The sequence below is a fragment of the Hyalella azteca genome, unplaced genomic scaffold (assembly GCF_000764305.2).
Source record: "Hyalella azteca isolate HAZT.00-mixed unplaced genomic scaffold, Hazt_2.0.2 contig13297, whole genome shotgun sequence".
Taxonomy (NCBI): domain Eukaryota; kingdom Metazoa; phylum Arthropoda; class Malacostraca; order Amphipoda; family Hyalellidae; genus Hyalella; species Hyalella azteca.
Window position 1 is genome coordinate 278,944 of NW_025943225.1, and position 16,933 is coordinate 295,876.

Sequence of the window (16,933 nt, forward strand, 5' to 3'; positions counted from 1 at the left end):
GATATCCCGCTTTAGGAACGTCCGCTCAGCTGCAACTAATCCCTTGAGCGTTTTTTGTCCGTTGTGTTATGCAGTTGTTGCTTTCTGTCGCTGACAGTCTTGTTAGTTCCGGAACATGAAGCTGAACTCGACGTGCAGTCAGAGATCTTGCTTGACTTTCGTCTGCCGCTGCCAGTTTCGTGTTTCCTACAATTTTTACCTGAAATTTCATATAGTTTTTATCATAGGAAATTTCTTTCTTATTGGAGCAGCTAAATGTTCAAAAAATATTTGTATTCTCGGATGAATTTGTAGCCACAAAATTGTAAAAAAAATTATCTTTGAAGGTCACAAAAAAGGTTTAAATTTAAGTTTTTATTTGTTTTGCATGAGGTGTAATTTAAGGCACAGCTAAGTGCGCATGCCAGGCCCAATACTTACAAGCTTGAGTTAACGGTTATTTTTCATCAAACTAATGCAGAATCATTCACAAACAGATCTTCTAACTCTCTTCCTTCTCTTTCAGCAAGCAAAGAATGAAAATGTTTACCCATTACCTCATGTAATAATCCAGTCGTTTTGACCCACGGAAATATGTGTTTACCATCGCAATGATAAAACACATGCGTACGTAATTTTTTCACCTTGTATAGTATGACCATTTAAGGATATCAGTTTCACAAACATATCTCAATCCTGACTTGGTACTGACACACCATCATGGCAAGATGGTAACTCTTGCATGAATCTAATTCATTGCTTAAATTCATGGTGACGACAGGTTGGCTGGAGCCACTGCTAGACCGCATCGCAAGAGATCCTACGAATGTTGTGTGTCCGGTCATCGACGTAATCAACGACGATACTTTTGCCCTCAAGCCGTCAAAACCTAAAGACGTCCAAGTGGGAGGTTTCAACTGGGGACTTATTGTACGTCTTTTCAGTGTGTACTCTTTTTGTGTTCGTCGTCCGTGTGGCATATCTTTCAGATAAAAAACTAACTGTTGTGTGTTGTTTGCTCTAATTGAGTTTGTGACAAAATCCGTTGTAATTGTTGGTGCTTATTGGTCGCACAAACACCGCAGAATTGGCTATTTCTTGTTCATTTGCGTGCCATCTTTCTGTTGATGTTGGGTATTGTAATCGAGTAAGGTCATCAAGCTTTGCACTTTCGTAGGCAGTATTTAAAATATGGAGTGGATCAGAGTTGCATTCGTCTATATCACGTGTAAATATTGACTTATATGCTTGAGTTTTTATTAAATTTCTTCAGAAATTTAATAAAATTGTAGTGTAGACTGAAGCGTCTAATATTATGTATATTTATTTTCTCGTTATATTCGATTCATCCATAATTCTTCGGGGTAGATAACGCTTTAAATATTCTGGCGTTGGGACGCGATGTATAGTTTGTTTTTACTCCTGACAAATGACAAACTTTACTAAATATGATAGCGACTTCTTGAGAAGTTTTTATCAATGGGCGCCATTCCACTCTATTCGTGTCACGAGCACACTGATTTCTTCAGGTGACAGGTAGTATGATGTTGAACCTGTTCAAATTTCGAATCATCATACCCTTGTGTGAGTAAGGCTTGAAACTCCTTCCCCAAACATGTCTCAGACAATTCAACAAAAAAAAACATTTTTGTTCTCCAATATGGACTAAACCCATGAAAGATCAGACCGGCCGTTCCTATTTAAAGCCTGCGTGGTTCTCAAGACATTTTCTTGCTGGTTCTTCCCAGATTTCGGTTGAACCGCTTTGGTTTAAACCTCAAAACGACTCAACGTGCGCAGAGCTTCGAAGTTTATCGTGGCTTCGGGACGCTCTCGATTGTCTCTCGCCTACTTGGAGTTTTTTTTTTTTTTGACATCTTATCCGTTTTCCTGGAGTCGTGACATCGCCCTTCTTCCTTGAGGGCTTTACGGCATGCGGCAAGAGAAAAGATTGTATGAGACTTCAGATGCTGGGTCGGTTTTACGTATCGCACTTGTGGATGCAATCTCAAGAGAACTGCTGAGTGCTTCTAATTTTTGATGCAAGCAAATGGCGCTGGCTCGAGAATATAATTCGTAACTTCTGCTTTGACTGGGATTTGCACTCAAACTCTATACCTCCTGTCCAAGTTCTCATTACTTTTCGTATTTTATGCCAACCCAGAACTCTCCTCTCCGCCTCCCATGGATTAACAGTATCTGGAACTATTTAAGTTCATAGAATTATGTTTTGCTTCTCGTGTCTTAGGCTGGCTCGAGCCTCTGATGTCGAGGATAGGCCGCAACTGGACTACAGTAGTCACCCCCGTCATTGATGTCATCATGGACGATACTCTGGAGTACACGTATTCTTCCTTTGTAGCGGTCGGGGGGTTTGATTGGAACCTGCAGGTAGCTAGAAATTAGCTCCCAGTTCTAATCTGCCCGAATTTTTTTTTTCAGTCATGTATTTGTCGATCGTAGGTTGATATCCGAGTACATTATTTTGAACTCGTTTTTTGGTCCAAGTCTCGTATGATCGTAAATTTTTATTCAAAGCGTTTATGTGCACTCGAGCATCACCTAATATCCCAGCAGTTCGGGATGGTGTCTCTTTTCAATCTTCCGAACTCTTTCGTTCGATTTTCGTTGCCTCGTTGCTAGTTGTTTTCGATTTTTTTTCTGTTTTGCCATGCTTTCTTTCGTTGCGTCACCAGTTCATTTTAAATTATTCGGTTATCATTTAGTAATTTATTATTTTTTATCTAGATCATAGTTGGTGTTTTCCGCTCCGTGTTGAGCTCAATGACTGTAAATTTGTAATACCTATTAATTTAGGCATTGTTTTGGCTGGTTTCCTGTACAGCACTCGATGCGTTTGTTTTTCAGCTCGGACGTTTTAAGTAGAAAGTCTCTTACTCTTCTTGTGATCTTGTGTTCTATATTGTCACACTCACACGATTTATCATTGTTTAATTTGAAAAATTCGTTCCTCATTTACCAAAGCCTATTTACAAAAATTGGTAATCAATCCAGAAAAGATAAAACATTCATATATTTTTTTCGATTGAATTCAGTTTTTGTGATGAATTAAAAAACATTAACTCGTGTAATACATGATATTATTTTGTTTTATACCCCCAATTATCATTCTCTGCTATGTGTTGCTTGCTTGCTTGCTTGAATGCTTCATGCACTTATTTTTTGCACGCGCTTCAATATTTTCCAAAGCATGCTTTTTCCAATCCCGTCTTAGAAATACAAATTACAAGGCGTATTTTCATCTATATATTTATAACGTCACGTGAAATAACAGTTTTTGGATCGATCAGTTTCTATTGATACAATTTATTGCATTCATATATATCGAAACATTGAGCAATATATAACAAATGTCTTACCATACCTGAGCTAAATAAACTATGGTATAAATATGTAAATCGTAATGATTTTTATTAATCATAATTCATTTCGATTTTCTGTCTCATGAATGTGAACGATTGACTAATTCTACTTTTCCCTTCACCATCCCCGATCTGCACTCTCTGTGGGAACCTCATATCCCCGCCGGCATAAACGCTTGGTTCTGAAACAGTTCAACTGGCATGGCATCCCGCAAAAAGAACGAGCGCGCCATCAGCACCCAGCCGAGCCCGTCTACTCGCCCACTATGGCCGGAGGTCTCTTCTCTATTGACAAGCAATTCTTCGAACGCCTCGGAACCTATGATTCTGGCTTTGATATTTGGGGTGGAGAGAATTTAGAATTGTCTTTTAAGGTGAGCATTCACATATTCTAGCATACCGTAGTTTGATATATATTAACCGAAGGATCGCTCGTTTGTTATGAATTCCTCAACTAATTTATTGAACCCGACCTTCCAGAGTTAGCTCGACATGACACAAAGTCATGTTGAACACTGATCACATTATCAAAATTTCTTTTTACACGTGCCGCTTATATCGGTTGGAACATGGATTTTATTTTTCGGAAAATATAATAGATTCATTTCCTCAGACTTGGATGTGCGGAGGTACGCTGGAAATCGTCCCGTGTTCTCACGTTGGCCACATTTTCCGCAAACGTTCTCCCTACAAGTGGCGTACGGGCGTCAACGTTCTTAAGAAAAACTCCATCAGACTGGCTGAAGTTTGGCTCGATGAATACAAGAAGTATTACTACGAGAGAATTGGATATGATCTGGTGAGTTGGTTCAGAGCTATGCGACCATTACTTGTTATCACATTAAAGTTGCCATTGATTATAATTTAATTTCGGATGAAATCATCTATATGAAATGCCACCACTAATATTTGTAAACTATGATTATAACAAATAAATAATAAGGCATCCAATGTCCAGAATAGGACCTGCAATGGATAATTTTCTTTAAAAATCATATAAATTGAAAATTAATGAATTAAAAATTAAAATAAAACTATTGTCCTAAACTCAAACTCGTCTAATTAAATAGCCAAAAATCTTTCCCGTTGGTAGAAAAATCTATAATTTTTCTACGGGAAAAATCCCGTTCGTAGAAAAATCTCGTAGTTTCAGTTGAAGTTCTGACCGTGTCTTGCTGCTGCAACAGGGCAACTACGGGGACGTAAGTGACCGCAAGGCACTGCGGGAGCGGCTGGGCTGCAAGTCCTTCAAGTGGTACCTGGACAACGTGTACCCTGAGCTATTCGTACCTGGAGAAGCCGTCGCCTCTGGAGAGGTGAGAATACCCTGCCCATACTACGCCGATTTCTTTGTGTTATAATTCAGATGACCGATTTCTTTGTGTTATAATTCAGATCAAGTCGTGAACTGACGATGAAGTCGTGAACTAACGATGAAGTCGTGAACTAACGATGAAGTCGTGAACTAACGATGAAGTCGTGAACTAACGATGAAGTCGTGAACTAACGATGAAGTCGTGAAATAAGGATGAAATCGTGAACAATCTGAAACCAAGGAGCTGTTAATTGAGAAACATACTGATGTGAAGTCAAAAATTGATTGATTGATTAGAGTAGCTTTGCGAGTTCAAAGTTTGCAATGAAAGTTCAATTGTTGTTCCGGCAAGTTCAAGCTACAAACATATAATTACTACAGATCTTTGTATCTGATCTAAAGGAACCGAAATGCATCAAAATCTTTCCAACGTTGATCAAAACCCGAGCGAAACTCGCATAGGTAACTCATGCATAAATTCCTGCTATCCTTAGTTGAATTAATCAGCCGCCGTGGTTTTAGCGCTGCAGCTGCAGCACAAGTTGAGCCGTAAACCATGGCTCTGCAACATTCCTTAATTGCGACATTAAGCATTCATGGGAGTGTCGGACCGGTGCCGTCTTGTTGCAGTCTGGTCGGCACATGCACTCAACTCTCCATTGCAGAGCTCACTCAGTTATGGATGGCCGATCTACGGCCGTTGGCCGGCCGCCACTGACATTCCTTTAATCTTCGACCGACAGACGCCCACGCATCTGACTGACTAACTCGCACACAAACCTAAATCTGCCATCGCTTTCGACTTGTCTGTTATGAACACTGTTTGTATAAAACAAATTCTCTACAATTGTCTTCATTTCAGTCAGAAACTTCATTTAAGGTTTTGAGCTATCGTTGCTGTAACGAATAATTTTATTTCTATTCCAAACGATTCAAATTAAAAATTTTTTCGAACAAAATAATAATTTGCATTCAGGCTTATAGCAAAAAGAATGATGGATTTTTTATTTGAAAATCAGTGACAGATGACTTCTTAACATTGTTTTGTGTCCGATCACAGTTGAAGTAGGGGTTATATTCGGACGAATTATCACATTTTGCTATATTTTATGCAAAGCTTTAAATTGCCTTAACAACTCATGTGTCCTTTCCTGGACGAGTCAAAATCGACTGTCTACTCCAAAATTATTTGACGTAGGAAATCAGCCATTAATTAATTACGTTAAACTGTCCGTTTCATAAGTTGATAAATTATCAAACATTACAAACCAGTCGACTGTTATACGTAGAGTTAAAACAGCAAACGACGGTCTATACAAAGACTGCGAAGCGAGACTGGAATGCAGCTTTGTTCGACTTCTTTGACGCGTTCATTTCTCGTCGTGCTTCCTTCGTGTTCTGCGGAAAGTCGTTTTAAATCCACAAATGAATTACACTGAATGATGAACTCATGAACAAACTTACTTGTTATTGTCGGAACTAACTGTCGTTCTTGTATATGATCTTTATATGCAGTTTCGTTAAGAACTGATTATCACATTAAGTCTCACCTCAGTCTTATGCGTTGGTGCAATGAAATGAAAGCATGACCACACACAATAACCTTTAACAATTTTCCACATATTACATGTCTTGTCAAATTTGATTGAATTGAAATGTTTCCAGAGCAAAACTAGATTTTTCAAATAGCAGCACTGGTTTGCCTGTTTGAGTGCCTTTGCCTTTGTTTGAAAATTCGAGCATATAAATTGGGCACTTCATGGTGATTTTTCAGGGTACATACTACGACGATGATAACTGCATGTGAGTGGTATTTTTCGAATCAAAATAACTAACAAACGATGAAATTGAAACGTATAGTAATCCATTAATAATATGAATAATCATTAGTCTCCTTCTTATTCACCTTTTTCTGAACACAGGAGTCACAGTCTTCTGGGAACTAAACTTTCGAACTAAATAGAACAAAACACACCCGAAAAATATATTTTTTCATAAATCGCCGCATTTTTTAGAACATCTAACATTAATTTATAAAGGAAATCTATCGATATCAATGTCCAGAAGCCGAAACAATGTGATGTAATTCGTTCAGAAATGGGTGATTTTGTTGCATTCTAGGATTAACCGTCACTATCAGCGGCATTCAAATGGAACTAAGCGTACACACACTGGGACAAATTTTTGCACAGCACAAGAGTAACGAGTGTGTTTTTTTGTTTAATTTCGCTTCAAGAGTTGTGCACGAATCTGTGGCCGGATTCTAAACAAGTTATTCAATTAAATTAATTCGATATTCATAAGCTACAGATTGATTTATAGTAAAGAAAACAATAATTAAAGAAATTATAATGATATTCAAAGACATATTTTTTGCTTCCTAGGAAGAATTTTCCGTTTTATTTTGTAAGATTCCTACACTGACAATTTCCATTACTTTTAGCATGATCTAATGTTCACACGAATCAGGCCACAGGTTTTCGAAATGCTTTTACTCGTTTGGGCAAAACGGAGTTTGTATTTCGGGATGAATAACTTGACTAAATCACCTCAATGCTCGTCCACGCGATATGCTTTCATGTACAAAACAGGTTCGCAATTTCGGACTGGGTGGAGGCACATGTCTTGATTCTCCAGCTCGTCGGGCCAACATGCACAAAGCTGTCGGTCTCTACCCTTGCCATAAGCAAGGCGGAAATCAGGTGACTGTGTGAAAAAATTATAATCAGCTCGGGAAATGGACGAAAGGATGTTTAGAAACGTTTTTAAATTACCTTCTTATATTCATTTAGTTATCAACTGAATTCCGAACCTTAAATGTGTCGCAATAGCTTCCGTAATGGACACACGTGAATTGAATTTGATTTGGAGGGACAAAAATTATTATATATTCTAAAACGGAGTTCGTTTCTATTTTCAAAGCATCCTTTTGTTTTGAGCCCGTAGTGAAGAAAACCCCGTATAATTCGTATTCAAGCTTCAAATGAAAGCCAGACAGTTCATTTCAAAACGCATTCTGTCGGACACTGTCTACCTAAAGGTAAGTTGCATTTGTTTCTTTTTTGTGAAATTTTCTGGAATGTATGGATTTTAAATGTTGATTGTCTTGTTTTGTAATCTTGCATGTGGTAAAGGGAACGTTTCTTCACCTCGTATACTTTGTCCAGCATGCTATAATTATAGTCCCATTCTCCTCGAAACCCGCCGAACATTTCACACTTTTACTCCCAGCTTTTATCACCGATTTGGTTTCTGCGATTTCTTGACTGCACTCTTAATTTTGTAAATTCATTATGCTTACACCTGACATTTAAACTCATCCTGACTGAACAATTGTCCGAAGAAACTCCCATGAATACTGCATGTCGCAAATAAGACAAAATGCGACGTACAGATAATTTTTGTAGTTAACTGAATCCAAACTCTCTCAGTTCAGCATTGTATTGAATTCTTCGTACATTATTAATTTTGTAGGATGTGTCGCCTTTTTTATACCATAGTAATTTTGATATCCGCAATATTCTTTCAGCGTAATAGAACTTATAGAAAATCGCCCAATAGGTTCACAACGTTCGTTGCTTAAGTGTATGCGACCATAGTTAATAAGTTTGTGTGTAGGTTGATGTTTTTGGCTGTTGTCATTAGAATTTGTTTGTCATTAGACTGTTATTACTCTGAGACTTCCTTTCTTCATCGCATAATTCTTACGTTATATCCATGTTCTTTCCTTCGCGAAATTTATTCTCCTTCCTTCTTGTCCAAAATTAAATTATATTATTTCTACTTTCATCGACTCCAAATAATTTATTTGCGAATGTTCCTCACAATTGAATTTCACATTTATTGGCAAAAAATTTTCTGGCTCTTGGGCTACTATTCATCGAACTCTTACTCCTTTCTGAATATTCATAGGTTGCCATTCGAATCGTGCATCTGTGGGTCGAAATCAATCTTCGATTTCAATTTTACTTCACCCTTTTTTTCCTAGTGAATCGTGTGTATGGCTGATTTTGAACTCGTAATTCCCATTATTCATCAAATTCTTTGTTTGTGTTTACGGTCAAGGATAATATGACAACCCAAAAAACCATCTCTCAATTTAGATTATCAGTTGAAGCGCTGAGAATGCAAACTTTATTTTGTTTTAGTTCCTAAAACAATAAGAGTGAATAATTTCCGAGCCCTGTTCTTCGTCTTCCTTGTTTAATGTCCATCGCATCCACCCTCTGCTCTGATGAGTATCACGTTTGATGTTCCAATTTCTTGTTCTCTTAATTGTTCAATCTGCGGTTATCTATAATTCCTCTCATATTTAGTGATGCTCTTCTTACTTCCTTCCCTCCACTCTGGATCCGCGTTGTTTCCCTTGTTAGTTTACACTCCTAATTTCCTTTCGCACGTGTTTTTTCTTCTTTGACGAAATTTTTCTTTGTCGGTGTTCACCTGACTCCGTGGAAGTGCAATTCTTTGCAGCGTATTTCAATATCGATCAAGCTTGGCAATGAGCGTTGCTATAAAACTTCAATTTTGAGTCTTCATTCCGAGTATTCCTGGACGTTTTGCAGTTCATAGGAATTAAAATTCAGTTCTTAAATCTGTGGTTTGTTGTTCTTTGTTTCGGCCAAATTTGACTCCCTAATTATAAATCGAGCTTATATTATTGTCCTTTTATTGACTCTGGTTTTCGTTGGCTTTCGCTGCTGTTGCTTCTACAATTTTTCAAATCGTTGGGCCTCCAATTTATGTACCGCGTTTATATTCAAGCTCTTGACTTAGGCTTCCTACGTTGCTATCCAAATACCAGATTCGCAACCTAGCCACGGCCCAGTGCGTCGACTCTGCCGCCAAACCTGAGGATAACCACAAGCCCGTGGGACTGTGGCCATGCCACAACCAGGGTGGCAACCAGGTAGGTCTTGCCACAACCAGGGTGGCAACCAGGTAGGTCTTGCCACAACCAGGGTGGCAACCAGGTAGGTCTTGCCACAAACAGGAAGGCAACCAGGTAAACCCATTTGATAATATGCTAATGGCGCACTTCTGAGTTTTTTGCCTCATAGTAAATATTATTTCACTGAAGAATCACCTCTTCAATTTTTTTTTTTTTGCGAGATATATAAGCCAAGTAAGATTGCATTTTTTAAGCTCATTTGTCGAGAGTTCTCTACAAATATTAATCTATGTTCTTATAAATCAGTAGTAATTTTGTAGCATATTTTATTAATCAAACCGTTGATTAATTAATTAATTAGGAAAGTTTTGCTTTAAGCTGAGAGAGATGATTATCTTCCAATCGTTCTCAATGCGTTGGAACATTGTATTCAGAAAATATATTAGCTTCTAAATAATTCATATTTCCATTACGTAAATTGCAATTGCAATAACACTTGCACAGTTTAAATACAAAATAGCGCATAGTTAAAGACACTAACACACAAATAGATTAAGAAATTAGTGAAGCTCTCTTGTTCAGATTTATGAAAATTTAATTTCAACATATAAGACGTGTGTTGACATGATTTTTATGTAGAAACCCTCTTGAATGAGAATGTCTTTCTTCATAGAGATTTACCGAAAACTACGCATTCCGTTGTTCCATTCATCCCGAATCGTAAGAATTGCAAGCGTGAAAGGTTAATAAATTTTTCGGTGAGATATAGCTGAAGTTAGAAATGTAGTAAATTCATCGAATTCTGAAAATCGAAGAATCCGTGTGCAAACCTATCAACTAAGGAGGTCATATAGGTGATCATCGTTTTCGAAAGTGCTGTTTAAAAATTAACTAGAATAATATTAGACCATCTTCTGTGTTTGAGTTCAAAGAAAATGAAATATTCGTGGGGAAACTATCTTATTTATTCAAATCTTTCCGCGACCGCATTGTTGGAGTTCTGAAACAATGAACTTTATTACGTTTAAAAATACTCGAAATGTAATTTTTTCTAAATTTAGGTAACTATGATTTTTTATATTCTATTTTTTTTAAGTTCATAGATTTTGACTTCGTCCGTGAAATTTTGACTTCGCGTAATTCAATATTAGGCGATTTTCACTATAATCAGCGTTCACTGAACGCTAGTTACGCTACCATATAATGACATGAATTATATGACACTGCAGTCTTCATATTAGTCACCTCATGCTTATTACAATCATTATAAAATATGCTGCCACTGAAGTTTCTCATTTCATGCAGTGTAATATTCTTAACTAATAAGTAGAAAGAATCTCGCACCATACTTCTTGATTATAATTGTATGCATTTAGTATATTTAGTATATCCTGATTATAATATAATGCATTTAGTATATTTAATTGACCTCCTAATGTGCAGTACTGGATGCTGAGCAAAGAAGGAGAGATCCGCAGAGACGAGGCTTGTCTCGACTTTGCCGGCACCGACGTCATCCTCTACCCGTGCCACGGCTCTAAAGGAAACCAATATTGGGAGTACACCCCCGAGGTACCGACTAGTTTAGCTTTTTGTACACTCATTATATGGTATCTTTCCATCACAACATGACTTTTCGTACACTCTTTATATGGTACCTTTGCATCACAACATGACTTTTCGTACACTCTTTGTATGGTACCTTAGCATCACAACATGACTTTTCGTACACTCTTTGTATGGTACCTTTGCATCACAACATGACTTTTCGTACACTCTTTGTATGGTACCTTTGCATCACAACATGACTTTTCGTACACTCTTTATATGGTACCTTAGCATCACAACATGACTTTTCGTACACTCTTTGTATGGTACCCTTCCATCACAACATGACTTTTCGTACACTCTTTATATGGTACCTTAGCATCACAACATGACTTTTCATATACTCATTATTAGAATTTTTTTGCATCACAACCTATCTGTGTATCATATATGAGGATCATAAGATATGTGTATCATATAAGACTAATCATATATGACTTGCCTCTCATAGAAATTGTTTGTCCTGGTTTTCAAACGTTACTTTTTGCGCAATAAATTTCTGACTCATTTCAATTCAGCTTAATGATCCGCATCTCTTAAACTTGTCAAAATAGTTTATGTGTTTGAATGTGTTGCATGTGGTTCTTTCATCAAACGAATAAACATCGCACACGGTTCTTATGATGTAGGATCGTACATAATTAATGCATAGCTTAAACGCAACTCAAAATGAATCGCGGTATATCGAAAGTAAGTAATAAAATGTTGTGGGACTTTATCATTTTGAAAGTTGACTATATCAGTTTGAAAGTTGACTATATCATCTTGAAAGTTGATTATGTTCTGAACATATCAACATACGAGTTGAATCATTGAAAGCATAGATGAGATAATGTCGAGAATCGAATCTGAAGTCGACCATCTAATCTCGACTTTGTTTTATTACTTGTTAGCATGCATTTAATTACCATTTTTTATTATAAAATTTTATGCAATGTAGTAACTTACTAATTTTTGTGTTTGAATGCTCCATTAGATTTATATCATTCTTTTTTATAAAAATGAAATGTAAATTTACTATGGCAATTTCATAGTCATTCATTGTTCTATAAGGAAAGGCAAAATTTTACTCAATTTATATCTGCTGTTCAATTTGATCAGTAACAAAAATAATGTCCAGACCATGTTTAGATTATGGATGTTTGCATAGTATAATGATTATGGATGGTGTAATGATAATGGATGGTGCAATGATCATGGATGGTGCAATGATCATGGATGGTGCAATGATCATGGATGGTGCAATGATCATGGATGGTGCAATGATCATGGATGGTTAAATGATCATGGATGGTGCACTGATTATAATTGGTGCAATAATCACTTATCGTGCCACGATAATGGTTGGTAGAATGATAATGTAATTTTTCAGTCTCAGCACATCGTTCACGGCAGCAGCAAGAAGTGTATGGCCATCAGCGCAGACCGCAAGAAGCTGCTCATGGAGGAGTGTAGCAGCAGCGAGCCAAGACAAAACTGGAAGTTCGAGAACTACGATGCCTCCAAGAAACTTTGATCCAACCTTAATCTATACAATTTATATCAATGAACTTGTCCATACACCATCAACTGCTTACTGCACTAGGATTTGTTCTCCGGATAAACTAGCTCACCGATAGCTCAACATCTCGTAAGCAGTTATCGTAAAATATTAGGCTCCTTGATTTAAATTTTTTTGCTTAAAATCCACAAATTTGTGATAAGATGGAGCTTAACGGCATCAATTTTTAGCCTCTGCACTGACTGAAGGAATTATTTCTCCCATCATTCCTACGATTGTCCTGAGTCTGGCAAACTGCACAGCAACCTTTTTCTCTTAATTAAAGCTAGAGCTTGATAAATTTAATCTAACTTAAACCCCGATGAAGTAAGCCCAGTTTTAGTTTTATTTAACATGACAAAAATTTAGTTTAGCAATACTACTTAACAAACTTCGTAAACAACATTCCTATGAGTTGATTTAAGGAGGCAGAACATGTACACTATACATGTTGTTTGTGACAGGCCAGTCTGGGTATAATTGAGGCAGAGCCTCAAACTGATAACGGTTTCTTTCTTCTTTTTGTTTTGTTATATTACTTTTTTGAACTGTGTTTTTCTCGCGGTAACTGCGATAAATCTTCAATTCAACATTTCAGATTGACGATTATTTGTCAAGTATTGTGAAATTGTTTTTAAAAAGTTGATAGTCAACTTAATTTTGCGCAGAGGAACATTTTTTTCTGGATCTAGATTACCAAATATGGATTAAATTAACTAAAAATGGGTAAGAAAGCCAGCAAAATCCCGCTTCAATACGTCACTATTATTAATGTTACTCAGCATCTTTGAAATACACTAAAGATGCATTTTGCTAATTAACCTTTTTTTACTATAGAATTTTGAGAAATTCGATACTATATTGAATAGAACCCGATTCTTTCATATTCAAAATCCTGAATCTTATCATTAGATTTTGATTAGCTGCATAATAATGTACTATGCCATGAGTGAGCATTTAGCACCATAATAGCTCGGAGTTTCTGATCATAGTTCTAAGATACCAGAGGAGTTTGTTAATAGTTACTTTTTACAGCATTTATTGGCAATTGTGTGAACTTGAAGGTTGTGGCTAAGCAGTTTTATTTTCAGTCAATTAATGCATCATTTTAATGACTTCGCTCACGCCTTTGATCGCTTGACTTTCATTGAATGGTTATGCTTTGGAATTTTTTAATTACTAAGCAGTTCTTCATTTTTTTCAATTTTTGTGATCTTTTGAGCGCAAATTGAACACGCGTGGTAAGCTGTTGAATGACTGTTATTTGTCGTGAGTCCCAGTTAATTTAGGCTTAAGTTTGTTGCCAGTTTCTCTCGAGTAACAGTTTTTCTCGAGCATACGTTGCATTTCACTGAATGTTTCAGGTTATTTACTTAATCTTCTCCGTCCGCTCGCAAGTTTTCTCTCTCTCATTTTTATTCACACTCTAATTATGTTACTATGACATCATGATACTTTCCTGATCCAGTTTCAGTGTAAACATTCTGTTAGATGATATTCCGTACATTCCATTTTAAGTCATACACTATGAGATAATTAAGAATGTGCCGGCATTAAGAGCTATTCGCAATGATCGTTTCTCCATTTGTTTTCTTCGAAATAATCGCGTGACCATTTTTTCGGCAATGTTCTAATTTATTTTCCTCATAATAGTTTGTATTTTCCGCTCGCAGAAATATTCTCAATACACAAGATGCATTGAGCTTAAAATTGCTTAAAATTTTTCGTTCGAGTTTTTTCGAAATGCGGACCTCAAGTTTTCGTGTTGAAAATGTGGAATAGTCAAAAGTTTTTGTCTACGGAAAAATTGTAATCAAATTGATTTTTTGTAATTTTTATAAGGTGGCAACTTAATTTACATTCACTTCAGTTAATCACTCATTAACGCAATCTAAACTCTCTATCTTCGAATCCTAATTCAGGAGTCTTCAATTATCTATTTGCGGTATATTTCGTCCCAAAGTATTGGACGTTTGAATGTCAATAACAAACTCCAAAAGTCAACCATTCAGGTCTCAATTTTACATCGCTGTGAAAAAAGAAATCTTCAGAGAGCTAAGCTATATGATATTTCAATGAATAGCTATGGTGCTCATTTCACTGTCATCACTATTCTGAAACTTGGGTGGTATAATTCTAATTAATACATTATGTCAAATTCCTTCAGCTTCTATCAAAAATTATATTTGCAATGTACCAACAATATCCCATTGCATCCACAGCCGATGTGAGTTCTTGTAAATTAAAGTTCCACTACATATCAATGTAAGTCTTGTCCACGTCTTGCGAATACGTGAAGACTCCGTAGATCATTAATTTGGGTCTTTCTTATTGCTTACTTAATTAGCATAGATTATATAATGTTGAGGATATTTTTAATTGGACTTGTTATGAGAGTGGTAAGTAATTGTATTTACTACTGAAGGGCATCAGTAACTAAGGTTATTTTGATTACCTTTGGAAGTGGTGTCATTCCTAGACCACATATGAAAATAATTGATGTAAACAACATCAGTAGAAACCCCCTTTTTAAAATTCAATTCGTTGAAATTATCTTCAAATTCTTGAAAAAAACAGTCAAGGTTTATGAAGCGTTACTTAAACCAGGTGAAACTTTAATTTTGCTAACCAAGTTGTAAGATAAAATTGTTTTGTCAACTCGTGCTTCTGGTTCACGTTTTCTGCGTATGGTGATGCCCGTGTGTTGGATTTAGGTATACATTTGTAAATAGTTTTTTATTGAGGTTTTTGTACATGATGTTGCTATTGAATTTGTTTCGCGGAGTCGCCTCGATAGGTCATAATAAGCGACATACATCGCTTATATGGTCGACCTCGCAGCGAATCCGCGGTTTGAGTGTTGCGTAAAGCTATTTATTAATCAATTAATAAGTGCAGAAATGATTCTTAAGATTTAAAAAAAGTCTGAACATACCAAGTATGGTGATAATGATCGAAATTAGGTTCGTCTTACATATCAGAAGCACAATAGATTAAATATAAAATCAATTTATTCGGATAACGTGAGAATTTGATCTCATTCTTTGATTATAAATCGGAAATTGCTTCAGTTGAAAGTTTGTTCAATAATTTGATATAAGTGCGTCATACTCCATCTGTATTAGGGCTATATAATATATATATTTTTAGCAAGGAATTCCATTGCGTATAAGAGTTCAATAGTTTCTGTATGCATTTGTGCATACAGAATATCATGTGCACTTAGACATTCCAATTAATGTCCGCGACATCGAGGAACATTTCTCATAATGAAGTTTAATCTGTTATTCATTGTTATTTTATCATATCTACATTCCATATTAGTTTGTATTCCATATGCTGTCCTGCCCTGAACACAGCTGGGTACACCCAACACTCTTGGCTAATGACGAGACGATGTGTCAATTGAATGAATACATGACATGAATATATGATATTCATTTTGAAAGTTAAAAACAATATCATGTGAATGCTTAAATCAATTGGATCATTGAAAATTTAACCTAATGTTATCATATCTGCTAGCGTTTTAGATATTCAAGGATCTTCTCTCAAATTTTACTTAAATTTTCTTGTCGAACATTAATTAATCGTAGTAAAAGTCGCATATGTTGTTAGATATTTGTAAAATATTACGCAATTCCTTTATTCAAGCATTCCAGAACGCGGAACTCCAATGGCGTTTTTAGTTTAGTTATTTTGCCTTTAGTTTTTTAATTCAATCTGTCGAAAATTTTGTGTGATAAAAATCACTAAATTTCTGTGCATGTAGTTGAATCGCATGCGAGCGAAGTTGCTTGTATTCTATAACTATCTTCTACTTGGAAAAGTAATAAATGATACTAAAACATTTACTTTCAAAAAACAGAGAAATGATTAAGTTATTTGATACTTGAATGATAAATAATTCTAGCATTTAGTACGAGAGAATTTTGTAACAATTTGGCAAGCAATTGATTGAATCGCTGGTTTCTTCTAACATCTGCTTCATAAGTAAGTCATCTTTGAATATTTATTCGATTCCATATGTCTCACAGAAATCGATTCATATTTGAATCGCCTCTATTCGTTTCAACGTCTTAATTATGTAGAAAAATTATCAGTTCATGACAAGTTTCCGTTATAATTACTGGAGAAAACTAATTTAAGATGGGAGCGGCGACAGCTCGGTTGAGTGATTCCTCAAGGGTGCCTTAAATAAAATAAGATGAAATTTA

General features: G+C 36.0%; 1 protein-coding gene across 7 annotated transcripts in view; it reads left to right on the forward strand.

Annotated features, from left to right (window-relative positions):
- LOC108668352 (putative polypeptide N-acetylgalactosaminyltransferase 9) overlaps window positions 1-16,933 on the forward strand; it is a 133,391-nt gene extending 116,458 nt beyond the window's left edge. For 3 of the 7 annotated variants that reach the window (XM_018155541.2, XM_018155544.2, XM_018155543.2), the window contains exons 6-12: window positions 761-909; window positions 3,554-3,736; window positions 3,976-4,161; window positions 4,550-4,678; window positions 7,269-7,379; window positions 11,012-11,140; window positions 12,549-16,933. In XM_018155541.2, coding sequence (XP_018011030.1) covers window positions 761-909; window positions 3,554-3,736; window positions 3,976-4,161; window positions 4,550-4,678; window positions 7,269-7,379; window positions 11,012-11,140; window positions 12,549-12,692 — 1,031 coding nt within the window. In that variant the 3' untranslated portion in view covers window positions 12,693-16,933. Of the gene's footprint in view, window positions 1-760; window positions 910-2,227; window positions 2,371-3,553; window positions 3,737-3,975; window positions 4,162-4,549; window positions 4,679-7,268; window positions 7,380-9,481; window positions 9,587-11,011; window positions 11,141-12,548 lie in introns of all 7 variants that reach the window. The other 4 variants (XM_018155542.2, XM_018155545.2, XM_018155549.2 and 1 more) reach the window with 3 other exon arrangements.